Consider the following 21,828-nt stretch of genomic DNA (forward strand, 5'->3'; position numbering starts at 1 on the left):
TCACTGGCTTGCTGTTAATAAATACGTGGGTAAATCTGTGTTTGAGGCTGTCAGCTCTAGAGGCTGTGAGACCCCCGATTTCCCACTCCACAACTCTATATTTCTGTGTGTGTGTGTCTTTAATTCCTCTAACGCCGCTCTGTTAGGGTCTCCCTGACCAAGCTGGTCTCGGCACCTGTCTCTACAGAAAAACACGAAACTTAGCCAGGCATAGTGGCATGCAACTGTAGTCCCAGCTATTTGGGAAGCCGAGGTGGGACGATCACAGGAGCCCGGAAGGCAGAGGCAGAGCCATGATCGTGCTGCTGCACTCCAGCTTGGGCAACAGAGCAAGTTCTCATCTCAAAAAAAATTATATCTTAAAATCCAGAGGGATTAATGTAATGCATCACTAAGTACAAAAAGCAAGGTACACAGTAATGTGTATGATATGATCCAATTTTTGTGAAAGACAAAACAAATTAAAATTTGTAAATATTATATATAGGTTTGTATGAGCATGGAGAAAGATATAGAAATGTACAGAACAGGCTGTTCATCTCAGAAACCAGGATCCGAAAAGAGTTGAAGAACTAAAGTTAACTTTTTAACCATAACTGTTTGGTTTTACTAGTTAGGATGAGACATAATTTTATTACTTTTTTAACTTATAAAGAAACTGTAAAGAAAGACTCCAGCTGCCAACATGTACATGTAATTGTAAAATAAAGGTATTGTAATTGTAATTTTTATTATTTAAAAAAAGTCTGACCAAATAATTGTCAAAAGAATATAAACTGTCTCAGCCACCTCTAAAGCCTTAAGAAGATGTTATTCATTATGGAGTAATAGGGTCATAGAAATGTTTTCTTACTGGATCATTCAGGAATCTAAGATTATCAATGGCAGACATTTAAGTATGGATATAAGAAAATTCTCGCAGGCCTAAATAGAAAAGTTTTAGAGCTATTAAAGATGAGATTATTATAAGGCCCAGTAGATTTTTGGCTATAGTCTTGCAAGATTAATGTGAACAAGCTTTTGGAGTTACCTGGGTAGTCCTGGGTTTTGCCTTTTTTCTCCCAAGTGGCTTATATTTGAATTTTCAATTGTCCTCTTGGGCCCCAGAGTGTTGGCAGCTGGGCATGTGTCTTCTACATGGAAACTTCCAAAATCATCCTTTGAAAAATCTGACCAGCCCAAGAGAAAATGCCTACCCTTACTGACATTATATTCCCCAGCAATTAATCCCGCCAGATCTGTAGCAAATCTCACATGACACAGATGCCACCCTTGTATTCAGAGCTTCCCAGTAGCTCATTAGTGCCCCATCCTGCAACAGAAGACAACCAAGATCATCAGAAATGTGGAGTGATTCTAGCTTTGTAATAGGAAAGATAGAAACAAAGCAAAGAAAAAAGAAGTTGGAAGAAATAATCCATGAAATAAAAAAATTCAAATTTTTTTAAAAGCTGTTATTAATATTTGTAAAAAGATATTACATGCATGAAAAAAGAATATGTTGCCATAAAACACTCTTGAGAATTAAAACTCATCACAGCAGAATAGAAATCCAATGGAAACAAAAGATCTCAATAAATTCACTCCTTGGTGTACCTTTTCCTCCAGAAGATTACTAATGAAGTGCCCCAAAACTGATAAATTAATTCAAAGAAAGATGTGGTATCTGAGAAGCTGATGCTCTCACCCTGAGATGAAGGAAGGGATTCCCCAGGATGAGGGAGAGGAAGCTCCAGGATGGCAGACGTGGCCAGATGCAAAGCACCTCCTCCCCACATGGGAGTAAGTCAGAGACTCCAGAGAGATACACAGCTGGGAATAAAATTTCCAGGGACTATGTCATCATGCCATATCTCAAGCAATTTAAATGGAAATAAAATTGACATGTTCTGGGAAAATATGCTAAAAAAACTCAAAAGTGGCTTTAAGGCTGACGAAGACATACAAAATACATATTTTGTATGTATTATACCATTTTGTATAAAATGGTAATAACAGTAGAATCTGCCTAATAGTGTTATTGTGAGGTTTACATGATCTGTTATTTATAAAGCATTTAGAACAGTAAGTGGCACATACTGAGAGTGACAAGGATATTAGCTATTTTATTGATATTTAGGTTATTAAACTCTGGAGTTAGGCTTCCTGGGATCCTGGCTCTACCACTAGCTGTGTTACATTGGGAAATTTATACAATCTCTCTAAACCTCAGTGTCTTCATCTGTAAAATGTGCATGGCAATGGTATCTGCCTGATAAGTTAATGCTAAACATTGCTATAAGTGAGGCAATGTGTGCACAGAAATGAGCAAAGTCAGCACTCCATGAATGTTAGATATTGATACTAATCAGTTGTATTGTTTACAAAAAAATATATTTTTAATTTTGAAAAGGAAAAAATTCTCTACCATTAAAGAACTCTTTAGCTTTTAGATATTTTTATATTGTCACAACCATACCATTTGTATTACTTTGTATTGTTTTAATAAACACTTGGTATCCCACATCATCTCAGTAAATATACTTTTAAGCATCTGCCAAGCACATCATTAGAATAACCTAAAATACATCAATAACTCATTTAAAATACATCAGTAAATCATTCGTGGAACATTCAGATGGTTTGTAGTTTGGCTCTCACAGAGAAGGCTGGATGGAACATCTTTGCTTTTGGATTGGGCTTCTTAGATTATTTCCTAACTCCCTTCACAGGAGGAATGTAAACAAACATTTTGTTCTCTCACACATGCTCTTCTTGGCAGAATTCCAGGCTCCACAGCCAGTCCAGCAAACATTTCGGTTTCCTCAACATCTTTGACTTCAGTACCAAAATCAAAATGAAATGCTAATTAAGAATTCATGGCCTTGAATGTGGGTATTTTCAAAAATTCCTCTAGAAACTTAAAATTTACTCTATTTATTGTAATATTCTATAGATTATTTATATAGCTGTTCCATTTTCAAGTTCTATTTATTGCTACTAAAGTCCCTCTCCCACTCTTCATTTTGGATCTCATCCCCAAAAATGTTTTAAAGTCTGTTATTTATGCACATACATGAAATGTTACAATTTTTTCTAGCAATCTTTACAATAATATTAATCTTACCGTTTTGCCAAATGATTTAACCCCAAAAATGAATAATTTGTACTGAAGATACTTTCTGCCAGTTACAATATTATTTCTTAGATCTAGGTAAATTATTGGCCCATGGGGAAAAGGAGACAGTTGGATCTCTTACAGAGATGCTAGTCTGCCCTTCTCGAGGCTTTGGAGTCACATCTCTGCACTACTCATCATTACCTGTATAATTATATTAGAGATGCCAGTCCTTGCCTTCCACTAACCTTCCAAGAGAGCTTGTGGTAATTTGTTACATCAGCAATAGAAAATCAACACATCCCTGTTGCAAACATGGCCATCTACGGGCTGTGGGTAGACACATCTCCCTTTTTGACCACAAACTGGAAAAGCTCTCCAATTTTAAGAAGCCATAAGATTAGATTAGGTTCACCTGGATAATCCAAGCTACTCTTCCCATCTCAAGACCTTTAACTGAATCACATCTACAAAATCCTTTTTTTTCCATGTAAAGCAACATATTCCTAGATTCCAGGGATTAGGAGTGGACCTCTCTGAGGGCCATATTCTGCCTAGCACACGGGATCGCTGACCCAAACTGAACCAAGCATATCGTCTCTCTGGATAAGCTGAATTTATAATATAGTACTTGGTGGAAATGTAATATAGAATCGGGCTGGCTTACAGAGACACACACAGAGAGGGAAGCAGAGGAAAGTGATGCCCTGTGACCCCTAGAGATTGATAGGGTTACCTTTGGACATTCCAGATGTTGCTCCAGGCCTGCCATGGCCCTCTGATACTAGAACACTGACACTCAATCACGCGACAACTGCTCTTCCCCTCCAGCCATTTAAACTTTTAGAAGATGGGGCAAAGAGTAAACACAGAGTAGTTGCCAGATGGTATTAAGAAAGATCTCTTGACTCTATGAAGTTTGTCCCAAAGTTCTTTTGGCAGTTCATGGAGCCATGTGTTCACAAAGTGATGGAAGCTCATAAGTGGATATCACATTTCCAAATTCATTAGGGCCTTGAAAACAAAGTGGTAGTGGCTATAATTCCCTGAAATGCTATGTCTACAGGTGTGAGAGAGGATTAAACAGAAAAATGTATAAAAGCGGGTACTAGGGGAGAAAAATGTTTTCAAGATTCTTTGTCCATATGCTGACTGCATCTACATCTCTCAATTGCAACTCATCTTTCTTAATAAATCTTAATAAAATATCTTTCTTTCAAGGCTTCCTCATTCTCAAATTAGATGTCATTCATTTAATTTAGTCAACAAATATCTGAGCACTCACCCTGTGCCACTCATTGAGTTAAGAGCTGAGAATGCACAATGAAAAGACGGAGTAGGGTCTTCCTCTTTTGATTCCACGTTGAACTTTCTCCTGGCACTGACCACTTCCTGCTTCACAGGAGGGTTCTCTGTCTTTTCTACCTGACCACAGGCAATCCCACTGCTAATCTGTAAACCCTTAAAGAGGAGACACCGGATCTTCTGGATTATGGGACTGCTCATAGAACAGTGCCTGTCCTAACATAAAGGAGCATAAGAATTCAACAATCTTTTACTAAACACCTATGGTACACATGAAACTAGGTACAGTTGAAGATTTAAATGAAATTTAAGAACATTTCTGACCAGATATTTCCAGTAGAATTTAGGAGACTGATCTCTACACTAAATATAAAGGGCAACAAAAGGGAATAGACCCTAAAACCACAGGAGAGATGCTAGTATGACAGGGATGGAGAGAAGTGAAGCACGACTGTGAGATGGAGTTATTATACCTCCACAAGGGCGACCTTGTCCTGAGTCTCAAAGTTTGGGTAGGATTTGAATGGGCCAGAGGGACAGAAAAGAAGAGAAAGAGCATGATGAGCAAGAGCTTGAATGAGGAATGGATTCCTCTTTGGAGGACCACAGAGATACATGCTTCTAAAGAGCACAGGCCCTGTATTAGAGAATGGGGAGGAATGGTTGGACAAGAAGGCTAAAGCCAGGTTATCTGGGGCTATCTTCTTTCCCTCGTACCTTTCCAAACTAGAAGCAACTGAAATTGTAGGACCTCCTTTGCTTTTCTATTGGGTGAATGTTTCTCAGTCTTGGTGTGAGTCTCAGTGCCTACATAATTAAAGCTTACTGAAATGTTCCCTTGGCAATTTTAGAGAAATATGTCCTTTATGCTAACATGTTCATATTGACAGACTATATCTAATTAAATAGTTGCCTGTATAGTTTTATGATGCCTCCAAATGTGGATAAAAGAAAAACCAAACTCCTATTCTTAGAAAGCCATAAGATTACTAGTTACATTGATCAAAGGGCAATGGAAATGATCTAGTGAGGATTTTGCTCCATTTCTCACAATTATTTAAAATCTACCACAAATGCCTGTTCCTCTACAATGCCTCCCCTGAGTCCTTCATTCTGAATAGCAACTCTGTCTCTGTTCCCAAAGCATTAACTGACCCCTGTGATAGGTCACTTCCCAGCCAGGCTGATAGGTAGACTTGGTTGCCTGTGTGTCTTTTCCCCATAAACCGTGATCTTCTTTTCATGAATAATAATTGTAGCTAACAATTCGGAGGGTGCTCCTATCTGCCAAACTCCATGATGAGTGCTTTACAAGGATTATTTCATTTATTCACTAAACAGCCCTTTAAAATGATGCCATTATTCATCTTCATCTTACAGATAAGGAAACTAAGGCAAAAAAATTCAGTGAAATATTAAGTCCAAGTACACAGAACAAGTAAGGAATAGGGTTGGCCTGGTCCCAAAAGCCATGCCATCACCGCTGCCCCATACTGCCTCTTGGCACAGGCAGAGGTCCTGTCTTATTAATCACTGCTACTCCACTGGACCCAGCTTAGTGCCTGACACGGGGAGGTGTTCAGTCCATACTTACTAGTTTTGAGTGGAGCAGAATTGCCAGGCACAGTGATCCCCTTTGCTGTGACTAATTGGGTGTGTGATTCTCTGCTGCAAAGACAACGAGGGTGCTCTCTCTATCCTACTTCATTTTTCCTGTTTCCTTACTCCTCTTCCTTCCTAGCCACCCCAGGTGGATTCAAAGTTGCAGCTTAGTGCAGACAAAGGGAATACAAGGCAGAACGACCTATGTGGGATTGAAAGAAGAGAAACAAGGAATTCCAGAGGCTGGGGGGAGAGTGAGGAAAAGAGAAAGTGATTATAATTTATCACTTTAACTTAATATTTAACCTAATGAAAACAAAATCTTATCTGGAATTTGGAAGTAAATATTTTGATTGCTGGTTCAGTACCCTTTTCTTTGTTTTGACAGTCTGAGAGTAATCCAGTGGGTGTGGCTTAAAGACATAGATCACGTGTGGAATTGGAATTAGATGTTACACAAGCAAACAAAATAAATATCTGTGCAACATATCTGCTTTATGCACTGAAGCAGAGAAGAAATCCACAAAGACTCACCAGTCTCCTGGTCTGCAGAGAAGACAGAAACAACATGAGCACAGCAGGAAAAGTAAGCAAAAAATATATTACTGTTGGTAATATATTCTCATCAATATAACAAAGAAAGGAATACAGTATTCGATGAATAATTTAAAATTCATATCTAAATTAGAAATGATACACTGAAATACGATATGCAATATACACCTCAATATGTAATGTATACTGAACTGCAGTGGAAATAAGCTATTCTTAAATACCTTTAACAGGAATGTATAGAACCTGTACCTATTAAGTCTTTATTTCCTACATTAAATAAATTTGCAGTAAAATGATAGTTTATTCCAAGCTAATCACGACTGATTTGTAAATCTAAAGTTAGAAAAGTCTTTAATGGCAAGTTATCTTTATAATAAGAAACCATAATTCAAATGTGTTATTATTTTTATTCATATCTTTTATGAACACAAGAAAGTTGTCTGACAGAAGTTTAATGAGAGGAATTTGACTCAGAAGACTGAAATATCCTTTAACCTTACTATGAGCTATCTTACAAAATGCTCATTGATCTCACAGCATTAGAATCATCAAGGTTAAGCAAGACATCAACATGCAAATTCTGATTAAAAGGGGTCCATTATGATACAATTCAGGGAATTTCCACAAAAATCCTATGGAACAATATCTTCCCCATTTAAAAGTTAATATGGCTTTACAGAAAATTAATAATACAATTTGAATAATAATACAATTTGAATCACTTAGCACTAGGAATACAGATATTTGGTTTTTTCTTCTATAAATTTGTACTTATTTGCTCAGTGTGTTTACAGGTGCATGTGATCATTCAATATAATCAATTGATTTTTTTAATTGTTTAATTACATAAACCTGTGCAACTATTTCCAGTCATTTTTTGTGTTAGGAGTGTACCACACAGTAAAATATCTCACTATGATAATTCAATTTAAAGGTTCTGAGGCTTCTGTCTACATTGTGTGACAAACAGGCTCATATCAGTAAGACTGGTTGGAAATCACCAATAGCCCATTGTTACTGTTCTTATTCCATCTCACTTTACTTCCATTTATTACTAATTAATATTTACATTCCTAATAGAAAATTATTTTAAAAAAGAAAATTCAAATTTACCAAACTCAACTTAAAAGAAATAATGAGTTCATACAGCAAAAGTATAAACCAACTATATTAATGAAAATAATAACTGATGAAATAGACAATCCTCCCCTTTTGGGTGCAACATCAATAACTTACCTTTTTGACAGCATTTCATTTGTGTTTACCCGTCCTGCATTTTATTTTCCTCAAATGCTAAATGCTGACAATACAAACATCTATTTCATAAATTAGTTTTGAGAATTAAATGAATACTGTAAAGCACTTAGAATCATATCTGGTACCTGATTAGATATTAGCCACTATTAAATATTAATATTTAAATAAATACTAGCCACTACTATTATTATTACTATTTAACTTTTTGATAACTTTTTAACATCACAGAATACTGAAAACGTGAGGCTAGATTAATCATTATTCTCTGTACAGCCAGCTTTGAGACTTCGGGAAAATTATTCAATCACTGGGTCAATTGATCCTCAATTATTTCACCTGTAAAATAAGCCAATAATTCAATAGTACTGTCCTGGTAGCAGCCTTGTCAGGTTTAAAAACAATGCACATTGTTTATAGCAGCACAATTTGCAATTGCAAAAATATGAAATCAACCTAAATGCCCATCAACTAACAAGTGGATAAAGAAAATGTGGTACATATACACCATGGAATACTACTCAGCCATAAAACAGGTGAAATAATGGCCTTTGCAGCAACTTGGATGGAGCTAGAGGCCGTTATTCTAAGTGAAGTAACTCAGGAATGGAACACCAAATATCCAATGTTCTCACTTAAAAGTGGTAGCTAAACTATGAGGACACAAAGGATAAGAATGATATAATGGACTTTGGGGACGGAGGGAAAAGGGCAGCAGGAGGAATAAGACATAAAAGACTACATATTGGGTTCAGTCTGCACTGCTTGTGTGAGGGGTGCACCAAAATCTCAGAAATCGCCACTAAAGAACTTATCCGTGTAACCAAAAACCACCTGCACCCCAAAGACTATTGAAATTAAAAATCAATCAATGAATAAATTTTAAGATAAAAATAATACACGTAATTTACCCAGCACAGGCCACAATGTGCCTGTCACATCATAAGCACCTAATAATAAGAATCTTACTACTATTAGTACCTTCTGTCTAAGTATTCTGATATTTATTTTGGCATTGACCATGCTGAACATCCTACAAAGTTGAAAAATTTGACAAATAAATAATGAAAATGAATTGGCAGAAAAATAAATCTTAATTGAATTTTTAAATTATATTTGCAATTATATTGATTCTTTCTAGAAAGGGCTCTGTGAATTATACATGCTTTACCACAACAAAGATGGGTTTCACAGTACACTGGCAAGCACTAGAAAATATGCTGAACTTTATTTTTAAGAACATCTATGGATAAACTCTGCTAAATAGAAATCCAAACACACCGTTTCTCCAGTTTTAAAAGATACATGCATGGGTCTGAGTGTATACACACACACACGTGCACACACACATACACTACCAACTCTAATCTCTATAATATTTGGCTCAAATCTAAGCTGGAAGGAGTCTCTACACATAAATTAGATTACAAAACAGGCTGCCAAAGCTAAGTTTCAAATGAGTAGGAAACAAGTAGCACACAGAAGTGGTGGAGAGAGAAAATGAAAAGAGGACAATAAGCAAATAGGGAGAGAAAGAAATGTCATCCTACGCAGGAAGGTAAATGTATAACTGTTCTTATAGAGTCAGATCCTTTTGGCCTAAGCAGAAAATTGAGCAAGAAAGCAGTGTATTTTATGTGGACAGACACTGACTCTGTCAGCAAAAGAAAGGTGACTTCTAACTTCATGTATCAGCCAATAGTTGTGGGTAAACAAGCATTTTCAGGATGGCATTAGGAAATATCAGGAATAAACACCTTCAGAGAAAAAACAACAACAACATAAGAATGGCCTAAATAAACACATTCCATTTTTCTCAATGTCTTATTATACTTTGTTTATCTTTCCTTATGTTGCTTTTTAAAAGATACTTTTATTCTCTTTATAAACCAGAGTACTTCATTTCCATGGAGCACTTGTTAGGTACCAGACATGGGACGCAATATTACATGTACAAAGATGGAAAGATACAATTTATGACTTCAAGAGTGAGAAAACACTGTCACCATCTCTCTGTTTGATTTTCTAGGTAATCAAATGCAAAGCAGCTGTGCTGTGGGAGGTAAAGAAACCCTTTTCCATTGAGGATGTGGAGGTTGCACCTCCTAAGGCTTATGAAGTTCGCATTAAGGTGAAATATTTTTCCATTCGTATTTCATTTTACATTTAAAAAAAACTCAGAGAACATTAAAAATGGAAACATCCAAAAATCCACTAAGAGGCATATCTTATATGATCACCCAGAAAATAAAATTACATTTGTTGTCAAGGAAAGGTACAAATATAAATTTTAAATTTTTAAAAAGTGATCAAAGAGTACATACAGTATAATTCCAGTAAAATACAAAAGAATTTATGTTTGTACAGAAAAAAATTCCAAAGGATATATATCGACTTCAAAATCAATTAACATTAGATATTTTCCATGTGTTACTTTGCTATTTCTACTTCTATTTTTTAAAGCGTGCATTCTTATATAAGACTTAAATATTTCAGAATCAATTATTTCACAGATTATTCTAAATTGTTTAATTCAAGAAGGGAAGGTAGAGAAGGGTTTAGACTGAATAAGCTTGCGGATAAACTGAATCTTTCATATTTAGGAATAGTAGGGATTATCAGCAAAACCCTTGAATACATTTTAGAAACACAGTTTCAGGAATTTGGGCATGTTAAATTCATCTAGTTACAATCTTTTCTGAATTTGAACATCTTCTCTTTATTCTGCAGATGGTGGCTGTAGGAATCTGTCGCACAGATGACCACGTGGTTAGTGGCAACCTGGTGACCCCCCTTCCTGTGATTTTAGGCCATGAGGCAGCCGGCATCGTGGAGAGTGTTGGAGAAGGGGTGACTACAGTCAAACCAGGTACAGGATTCACACTCAGGGAACACGTGTGGTTCACCATCCAGGATTTCCCAGCCTGGATGAGGAAACCGAGGCAATGAGAGACGAAAAGGCTTGCACAAGGTCACCGGGCAGCCAGGACTTCAGGAGTTTCCTCTTTCCCTCTCTGCCTCCCTGACTCAAGCACGTATGCATTCAGGCACTCATGTATTGTACCCTTCAACCATTATGTACTGAGTATCTACTAGACACCAGGCACCAGGTTGGAGCCTGGAGATATGTGAGGATCAAAAGAGACACAGTGCCTACCAGTGTGGCGTTCATAATCTAGTAACTTCCGTGTTAGTGTTGCTGAACACTGTCTTCTGTCAGGGCCCAGACAGAAGTAGAAACGGGAGGAGGGAAAAAAAGTAAATATGGAAACTTCTGTGCTGAGTTCACAAAATGGAGGCTACGTGGCTACAGACGAATAAACATGACCTTTTCTTAGGTGACCTATGCAGCCCCTTCACCAATTTCCTCTTCCAACATGGTCTCTCTTCCTGAGCATGGAATCAATGAAACAGGCTAGGTGAAAGGAAATGAAAGAAACATAGAAGGAACCATCCCGCCATCAACAATGTCTGCCTTATTACCTTCAGCCATGCTTAAATGCAGCTGGTTACAGATTACTGATTATTTTATCTTCAACATTTATTTTACCCTAAACTTATGTACTAATGTAAATACTTTTAGAAGTAAAAGGTTAATAACTAGGACATTGCCAACCATCATTTTCACATAAACTTTACCTATAAAATGTTAATGCACCAACCATTTTTCTTGATCATGTGGAATGTATAGCACAGGTGATTAAAAATAAAAATTGTTTAATTCTAAAAAGTCGCTTTAGCCTGTAGATTCACCCTGCCCCCTTACGAAATACCAATTTAAACTGTGAACAGAAAATAATAAAATAAACTACCCAAAGTATGTTTTAGCTCTATTTCCTTTAGTTAGAAATAAATTAACAACAAAATGACAGCCTTACTTTTTACCCCTACTCCCTCCACCATAACAGGAAAAGTAGATAATTCACAAATTATCAGCTAAAAATATTTGTAAGTCAATTCTTATCCTAAAAGAAAGTGCCTAACTTGTTGTGAACGGCTGAAGTTTTCAGAGAAATTTCTGGAATTCTTCTTTGTCCCATTTTTGTTAGTTTTTCTCAAAAAAAAAAAAAACCTAGGATTTTTTAAAGCATTCATTTCATAAAAAAGATAAGCACAGTCACTTTGAAAAGCCAAGAATTGGTTCAAAATTCTAATATTTATTGTAAATCAATCTTCTACAAAATACCAGATCTTCCCAAAATCTACAGGCGCTATAATAGATGACTTTCAACTAAAATTTATATTTATATTTATAGTAAGAATATTTAAGATTTAATTAGTTAAAGTTTAAATAAAATGATTGCAAAGCCTCCAGGAGAAATCAGTACACTGCGTAAAAGTTAACTATTAGTACAGAGGAAGTAATTTTTTCAATCTCTGTGGTCTCCCACATTTGCGTTTTCTCTTTAGGAATCCTCAGGCACTTATAAACCCAAACTGAAAACAATGCTGTAGCAGGCATTGAAAAATGACATAGTTATTATTGAACTCTATTCCTTAAAGACTTTTAAAGAAACATGCTTCTAATCAATACATCTGAACTTTAAGTTTTTGCTGTATTAATTCCTGCATCGAAATTTAAGAAGAATTTGTTTTATTCCACTCCAGGTGATAAAGTCATCCCGCTCTTTACTCCTCAGTGTGGAAAATGCAGAGTTTGTAAAAACCCGGAAAGCAACTACTGCTTGAAAAATGAGTAGGTTTCTGATGCTCTCTTTGCACAGACTTTGAGTTTGCACATTATTTATGCTCCTGTCTCATGCCTTTGTGTGTTTGTGTATTGCACTGCCCAGTCTAGGCAATCCTCGGGGGACCCTGCAGGATGGCACCAGGAGGTTCACCTGCAGGGGGAAGCCCATTCACCACTTCCTTGGCACCAGCACCTTCTCACAGTACACGGTGGTGGATGAGAATGCAGTGGCCAAAATTGATGCAGCCTCACCCCTGGAGAAGGTCTGCCTTATTGGCTGTGGATTCTCAACTGGTTATGGGTCTGCAGTTAACGTTGCCAAGGTGAGAATAACAATGGATGATAAAACTGCTTACATGCAGACTGTCAGAAACCAAAAGGGAAGCAATTTCTTGCAAGAATCAGAAATTATTTTTGTAGATTTGAAGTGTCGATTATGAGCAGAAAAATGGCCCAGAAAGAATTGAATACACATGCTAGAAATTTTACCAATTTATTGCAGATAAAAAGTTACGAGTAAAGATGTCATTTACAATAATTTTTCTTCTGAATTTGCCGTTTATGGGATCATGAAATTTTAGGCCTAAGAATTCATTTAGTAATTCATTCAACAATTAGAGAGCACCTATACGTGCCTCAGGCACCATAGGTTCTGCTAGGCTCTGACAGCAAAAGTAAATGAAATGAAGCATTTGCCTTTGAGGAGCAGCTAGTCTGTGGATCCTCTACTCCCAGAATTAGGATCAACAGTAGAGTCCAAAACCTTACCTGATGCACTTCCAAACCAATGCTCACCCACTCTGTGGATTCTTAGACGGAAAGTAATAAAGATTCAGTGATGCGTAATTCACTCATTATGGGATTTCACTGCTAAAACTAACTCCCCTGGCATGAACACACACATATACTTCAGAAGTGGTAAATTTAAAGCAGAAATTCTTTAAAGGCTCCTCATCTGAGTAGGCTGAAAGTCTAGTAGTATGCTTTATTTTATGAAACCGAGGTTCAGAGATATAAAGATATTTGCCCAAAGCCTCAGTGCTAAGACTAAAATATATTTTTAATATGAGAGCTGAGGCTAAAATATCTTTTTCAAATCTCCTGCTGAATCTTAGCTTGCAATACATACTTATTAGTGTTTTTGAATCACAGTCACAAGTCTTGTGTTTTTCTAAGTAAGGTAGAAAATGGTGGTGTCCCCCATAGTATGAATAATACTTGGTGAATGAATGAGTGAATAGACACCCTTAAGGGAATATAAGGATGAGATTACTTGGGACAGGAAAACATGTTACCCACAACGAAGACTGACTATGGGAGACTAGGTTTAATAAACAGCCCCTAGCCAACCAAAAAGAAAAAAATTCAGAAGGCATCTTTTCCAAATTTCTGTGACTTTAGCACTTAGCTCCTTGTTCAGTTGCCTCATACATGTTAGCAGATGGTCAAAGTGATCCTACCCAAGAACAGAAGATAAGGATACTCGTAACAATAGATTGTATTTATTATTGAAATATAGACAAACGTTTCATTGCTGTGTTGTTTGCTAGTGTATTTTTAAAGCAGGGATATACTGGTCACAACTACTGAACATAAATGAACCAAGGAGTTAATTACTGAGGGTTTAAGTGGAATATTTTTCATTCTCCTGGAGTAGCCTTTTCCACTTATTTTATTTTCCAAATATTGCCTTTGTGTGTGTATGAGTTACTGAAGCTGGCTATCAAGGGATTTCAGCAATTGAGAGTCCCTTCAAGATTGTAATCACTGCCATCTGGATCTCAAAGATCATCCAGTCCCCTGGTTCCCAGCCTGACCTTCCCATTGGAGTCACCTGGGGACTAAGTCCACCTGCAGAGATTCTCATTTAATTGACATAGGCTGTGACCTGGACAGTGGAATAGTTTGTAAAGCTCCCCAGATGAATCTAATATGCATCAGTTTGAGAACCACTCAACTAGTTCATCCCCTTGAATTTAAAATAAAGCAACTGAAGCCAAAAGAGGTTTTGATAAAAGGTTGGACAAAAGAGTCTAAGTAGCTCTTGATAAACACCTAGGCATGGCACTTTATAAAGCTTAGGCACTTTCTAACAATCATCACTTAATCTACTTTTGCATTTTCTGAAAACACAGGTCACCCCAGGCTCTACCTGTGCTGTGTTTGGCCTGGGAGGGGTCGGCCTATCTGCTGTTATGGGCTGTAAAGCAGCTGGAGCAGCCAGAATCATTGCGGTGGACATCAACAAGGACAAATTTGCAAAGGCCAAAGAGTTGGGTGCCACTGAATGCATCAACCCTCAAGACTACAAGAAACCCATCCAGGAGGTGCTAAAGGAAATGACTGATGGAGGTGTGGATTTTTCGTTTGAAGTCATCGGTCGGCTTGACACCATGGTATGTACCACGACATGCCCTGAGAGTTCTGCCTCTGCAACCTGGAAGATGCATTTAGGCAGCAAAATATATGTTTTATGTATAAAGGATATTTTTAATGATGAATGGAAATTTCCCATCATCTGTTTGTTACCTGGCTTGTTTAATTTTTGTTATGAGAAATCTTTTCTTCCATCAACTACCCAAACCTGTCTCAAGTCATATTTCCTCTAGAGGAAAAGAAAGGGCTTGTTTTTCTTAACTGAGCAATTACAGATTTACTTTATTAATTTTTAGTTAAAAAATATAAGTTCAAGTAAACATAATACAAATTCTGTTCTCAAATTGGAATTTTTTTCTCCGACATTCTTAACAAAAATGGTTTAACAATTTTGCATATGTTCTTAATAAATTCCAAATTTTTAACATGTTAGTATTTGGCCACAGGAAATGAGCAATTTTAGGCCAATTGCTATGCACTAAGGAAACTGACTGCTTTAAGACATCACTGTATTTTATCACAGAAACTGGACAGTGCCTGGCACATAGCTAGTACCCAATATTAGTTGGACTGAATACTTTGAAAAGTCAACAGTCTCTGCTAAAAATACAAAAATTAGCCAGGTATGGTGGTGTAGCACATACCTGTAATCCCAGCTACTCGGGAGGCTGAGGCAAGAGGATCACTTGAACCCACGAGGTGGAGGTTGCAGTGAGCCAAGATCGCACCATTGCACTCCAGCCTGGGTGACATAGTGAAACTCTGTCTCAAAAAAAAAAAAAAAGAGAACTAAAGAAAAAAAAAGAAAAGTCAACAGACTTTACCAACCCCCAGAACTTAAAAGCTACGTATCTCATAGCATTGCTTATAGATTACATGAGACAACGTATGTGATATACTTAGCACAGTGCCGCCTGTCATATGGTAAGCTCCCAATAATGTCAGCTGTCTGTTTTTTTTTTTTTTTTTGAGACAGGGTCTCACTCTGTCACCAAGGCTGAAGTGAAGTGGCATAATTATAACTCGCTGCAGCCTCAGCCTCCTGGGCCCAAGCGATTCTCCTACCTCAGCCTCCAAAAATGCTGAGAGTATAGGCACAAGCCACCACACTCAGCCTCACTTGGCATTATTGATATGAAATACTATTTCCAATCTTGCAGTGCTTACATCATCTTTGGCTTATTATGGTATTTCTTCCAAACAGTTACAAATATCAATTGCAATGGGAAACACATCTCTAGCTATATTTCACCTACCCAGAATTCTCTAGAATCCTACTGAAAAAGTCTCCAGAAACCAACAATTTTCCATTGCTGAGGTTTTCTAGAAGGTCCAGCTGTGTGGGTAACAGGGAGTGGCACTCTAAGATCAAAGCTCTCAGCAGCCTTGACCTAGGACAGATGCCACAGAGGAATAAAATGTCAAGAGAATTCAACTTTTTCCAGGGCTACAGCTTTTCTGTTTATGCTCTTTTTCTATATTTTCATCCATTTTCTCATGTGGAACTGGAGTGTACCTTATCTTAAGATACCAAGTGTCTGACAGCCACAGGTTCTGAGGATGTCTGGTCTCCCAAAGGTCAGAATCCAAAATCAAAGAATGAATCATTATATACCTACGGGGATCCTAAACCATTTTCTAACTACAGAACATGTTCCAAGAGCTGACTGGAAAACATTTTCTGAACTGTTTCTTGAGGTTCCCAAATAATTGGTGTATTTTAATGTAAAACCAATATGTATTTGGGGAGGTTAAAAAACAATGTTTAAAACATGTCCATTTGAGAAAGGGACAGTAGAATAGGAATCCACTTAAGAGGGAGACCGTCAAGTGGACAAGAGACAAATTTCGGTGATATAATTGTTTATCTTGTTCACCATCAAAATATGTGGTTGAAAATACTGGGTTCAAAATACCTATGTAATAAATCAATGAAAAATGAATTAACCAACTCACAGATTGCCTAAGAATTATGTGATGATGAAATTTTACGCTTTATATATGTTTGTAATGATGTCTGCCACTTTATTCCTTTATTAGGAAGAACTAGGTGCACTCCAATTTATTCATCCATTCTTTCATTAAAAAACCATTTTCTGGGCATTTCCTGAATCCACAGCACTATCCTGTGCAAAAACGGGGAATGAAGGAGCAAAAGACATGATCTCTTCCCTCTACACACTCACGATCCAGTTAAGCCTATTACATGATATTGTGCATTATGGATAGGAACTATGGGACTCCACGTTAAGGATGCTAAATATTCACTTTATTCCAGATGGCTTCCCTGTTATGTTGTCATGAGGCATGTGGCACAAGCGTCATCGTAGGGGTACCTCCTGCTTCCCAGAACCTCTCAATAAACCCTATGCTGCTACTGACTGGACGCACCTGGAAGGGGGCTGTTTATGGTGGTATGTAGTTGGGCTCAAGTGCCAAATTCTCATTAATCTCAATATATCTCCCCTTTTACAATTGACAAGGCAAGGTTTTGAAAACAAATCAAAAATAAATTTAAATTCCTTTTCTATCTACAGTCTCCAAGTCAACTCGATATGGAACTAATGCAGACAGAAGGTCCCAATATAGACTTTTCTGTTGTCACCATAACCCAGGACCTTTCATTTCCATCTGTTTTTGTACTTGTGGCTGTGTAAGGCATGGAAATTTTTAGTAGAACATGGAAATCTACAACAATATTTCATATCTACATCCAAATTTAGACAACTGACAAATTTGCTCCTCTACTTTGGGCATAAACTTCTGTACTATTATTTCTATGGGAGAGACAAAATAACTAAGAACCTTCGTTTATCTGTGATTTTTTTTTAAGTCAAGACACTGTAAAAGCATATTGAAGTACTCTATCTCTTCTTATCCTCAGTTATAGCAGTCTGGAATGGAGCATCTTTTCTAAACTTCATTTATTTGGAAAATCTTCTCTTCAATTCTCCTACTTACCCTAGTTGAATCCAACAATGATACTGTCTTCTTTTCAGGCTTTAAGAGTAAAGAAGGTATCCCAAAACTTGTGGCTGATTTTATGGCTAAGAAGTTTTCACTGGATGCATTAATAACCCATGTTTTACCTTTTGAAAAAATAAATGAAGGATTTGACCTGCTTCACTCTGGGAAAAGGTAGATTTTAAGTTAGTTTTCTGTTTTGCTTTTTTTTCTACCATAGGGGATTGTCTAGCAGAGAATGAAAAAGGTGGAAGGATGAGAAAAAATAGGGTCCCTTGGTTTTCCATTACCAGTTCAGTCTTTGCATGGAGCATATGTAGGATCATACTCTGAGAAGCTGAAAACAGTTGCTTTGCATTTCCTATTCTGCTGGAGTCAAATTATGTTGATTACTGCAAATCTGAATGATCAGAGCCACTCAGTCTTCCTGAAAAGAGAACACTCACATTTGCCCAAAAAAAATACCCACAAAAAAACAAAAGTCTATTTAAAAAACCATAATTATAACATGGTGTCTTTGAAGCCTCTTCCTTCTACCTATATAAAGCTGACACTAAGTATCTGCATATTTAAATAATTTTCAGGACATCCTCAACATTTTCATTACAGGAGGAGGTGGAACTACACCGGGATTGTTTTCTAGGTAGATATTACTAGTTTTTCTCTTTTTCTTTTTCTTTTGTAGTTTAAGAAAAAATTTTTTACCACTGAAAGTTATCATAAAAGAGAAGAGTACTAAACACTATTTTAAATGTTTGTCTTATATTTTCTCTGAAGCTTAGAAAAATAAGCCAATTCTATTTCCTACCTCTAACATTTAACACTTACAACCAGCTAATAAAATAAATTTTGTCACCTGCATTTACATGAGGCACAACTGGAAACAGGCAGTTATATCTAACCTTTGCCTTCTAGCTCCAGAATCTTAGATTTTTCTGCTATCCCACACTTATTTTCATGAGGTTTGCAACTTTAAATAGTGTTTCTTTGGCACTCACAAAATCATTATACTAGATCCTTTAACTGACAACATTATTGAGGAAGGAAAGAAACTAGCACCCACAGAGCACCAGCTGTTCTATTAAGTGTCTTACCTGCATTATCTCCTGTGATTCCCAAACAATGCTCAGTGTCAGTCTCAATCTCACTATCTTAGAGAAGAGAAACTGAGACTTGGAGAAGACATGACTTTGCCAAAATCATCAAGTGGTAGGAAGGGGAGCCAGAATTCAAAAGTAGATCTTGTTTTTAGCAAATCTATTCACTTTCTATTAAACCACACTGCCCCTCGAGAGTGCATGTACATATGGAAAACAGTAGTCATCAAAGGTTAGTTATCATTGTCATTATTATTACCATTGACATCATCATTGGGATCATCATCATCATAGGATTGAAAAGATGATGGCAAATATAGAGATGAACAAAACCAGAGGACAGTGTTGAGCAACATAAGAAGTCATGAAGCACACCTAAATTCATTTTATGAGAATGTCATATAGTAATATGCATATGTAAATATAATTAATCCTATCAATAAGCAAAGATTAAAAATTGTAATAGTCAATATTGGTAAGAATAAGGTGAGTTGGGCACTTTAATATACTTTCAGTAGTAATTGATACATACTTTTGGAAAAGCAATTTGGTAATATGTATCAGAAACCTTTAAAAAAATAACTGAATCCTTTGCCCCTTCTCTTCAATTCTCCTACTTACCCTAGTTGAATCCAACAGTGATACTGTCTTCTTTTCAGGCTTTAAGAGTAAAGAAGGTATCCCAAAATTTGTGGTTGATTTTATGGCTAAGAAGTTTTCACTGGATGGAATGCCCACTGGATGGAATTGCCCCAGCAATTCCATTTCTAGAAATCTATTCTACAGAAATAATCAACTATTCAAACATACTTTAGAACTTAGAAACATTCTAAAGTTCAACACGAGGAAAATAATTTCATAAATTCCAGTCATCTATTAGAAATAAATGAAACCATCAAAAAGAAATGACTTCACTGGGAAATTCTCATGATGTAATTTTAGGCTCATTTAATGAAGAATATAAATTGTATATATTGTATATGCAATGTCTCAAATTTTCATCAAAAACAGTAAAACATGCACAGATTTCTAGAAAAAAGTTCATAGAAATTCAAGAAAACATTGAGAATGATTATTTCTAGGTTGTGGGATTATGGATTACTTTTACTTTCTTCTTCCTGCTGTCTTGTATTCTCTGAATTATGTGCATATATTTTTCTCATATATGCATATACATATACATATATATGTTAAAAAGTATTAAAGAGTCACAAAGACCATCATTTTCTAAAAATATTTATTCATGAGAAGTTGGTTTATAGAAAGGGCATTAGTTCCAGTGTAAATGTTCCATTTGTAATCTTCACAAGAATGAACTATCTTAGAATTAATACAAATCAACTTTATTCTCTACTTCTACGAATCCTTAGACATATGTATCAAAGGTCTTTTAAACTTCCAGCATGGTCTTAACTTTGTTAAATTATCAATTCTTTCAGGCAAGTTATCCATCATCTTATAATTTTTGCAAATTTGTATTTGGGTTTGAATCCCAACACTCCATACTAGATGCGCTACCAGAGCAAGTTACAAATCTTTCTAAGTCTCAGTTTTTATAATCTCTAAAATGGACATAATATGGAAACCTACCTCCTAGTGTTGATGTTTAGGTTGAAGTTTAAGAAAATGCACGAAGAATGTGACAAATAGTAAGAACTTACTGCAAGTTATTATCCATTGTTCTTTTATATTCCTTATTATACCAGGAATGTGGGCACGCAAAAATGATTTTTTGAAGATGCTAATGTAGAATTAATGTAGAATTGAAGTGACAGGCATACTCAGGATGTTGTGAGTGAGATTAAGATTGGAGAAAAAAAAAAAAAGAAAAGTAAACCAAAAAAGATGAACTTCCTTTTACTTGAACCAAATGTATGGGGATGGAAATAGGGTAGCTGGGATCACAGACAGATTTTCACTAAGACACCTCAGATGCTCCCCGGACTCTCACATCAAGCATGTGGGTTGTCTAAATGTTAACACAATGTCTCTTCTTTCCTATTGCAGTATCCGTACCGTCCTGACGTTTTGAGACAATAGAGATGCCTTCCCTTGTAGCAGTCTTCAGCCTCCTCTACCCTACATGATCTGGAGCAACAGCTGGGAAATATCATTAATTCTGCTCTTCAGATATGTTATCAATAAATTACACATGGGGGCTTTCCAAAGAAATGGAAATTGATGGGAAATTATTTTTCAGGAAAATTTAAAATTCAAGTGAGAAGTAAATAAAGTGTTGAACATCAGCTGGGGATTTGAAGCCAATAAACCTTCCTTCTTAACCATTCTACTGTGTCACCTTTGCCATTGAGGAAAAATATTTCCTGTGACTTCTTGCATTTTTGGTATCTTCATAATCTTTAGTCATTGAATCGCAGTGGAGAGGACCCTTCACTTGCCCTGAACATACACATGCTGGGCCATTGTGCTTGAAGTCTTCTAACTCTGTCTCAGTTTTCACTGTCGACATTTTCCTTTTTCTAATAAAATGTACCAAATCCCTAGGGTAAAAGCTAGGGTAAGGTAAAGGATAGACTCACATTTACAAGTAGTGAAGGTCCAAGAGTTCTAAATACAGGAAATTTCTTAGGAACTCAAATAAAATGTCCCACATTTTACTACAGTAAAGGGCAGTGTTTTTATGACTTTTATACTATTTCTTTATGGTCGATATACAATTGATTTTTCAAAATAATAGCAGATTTCTTGCTTCATATGACAAAGCCTCAATTGCTAATTGTAAAAACTGAAATATTCCCAGAATCATGTTCAAAAAATCTGTAATTTTTGCTGATGAAAGTGCTTCATTGACTAAACAGTATTAGTTTGTGGCTATAAATGATTATTTAGATGATGACTGAAAATGTGTATAAAGTAATTAAAAGTAA

General features: G+C 36.3%; 1 protein-coding gene across 1 annotated transcript; it reads left to right on the forward strand.

Annotated features, from left to right (window-relative positions):
* The first annotated feature begins 6,470 nt into the window (after positions 1-6,470).
* On the forward strand, positions 6,471-21,463 carry ADH1B (alcohol dehydrogenase 1B (class I), beta polypeptide). Its single transcript, XM_032180181.2, has 9 exons — positions 6,471-6,590; positions 9,843-9,944; positions 10,544-10,682; positions 12,422-12,509; positions 12,607-12,826; positions 14,639-14,899; positions 17,158-17,293; positions 17,879-18,017; positions 20,948-21,463. Exons 1-9 carry the CDS (start codon positions 6,573-6,575, stop codon positions 20,970-20,972), a joined length of 1,128 nt encoding a protein of 375 aa, XP_032036072.1. The 5' UTR covers positions 6,471-6,572; the 3' UTR covers positions 20,973-21,463.
* Positions 21,464-21,828: the final 365 nt, after the last annotated feature.

Source organism: Hylobates moloch, unplaced genomic scaffold (genome assembly GCF_009828535.3).
Source record: "Hylobates moloch isolate HMO894 unplaced genomic scaffold, HMol_V3 SCAFFOLD_2, whole genome shotgun sequence".
In the NCBI taxonomy this organism is placed as follows: domain Eukaryota; kingdom Metazoa; phylum Chordata; class Mammalia; order Primates; family Hylobatidae; genus Hylobates; species Hylobates moloch.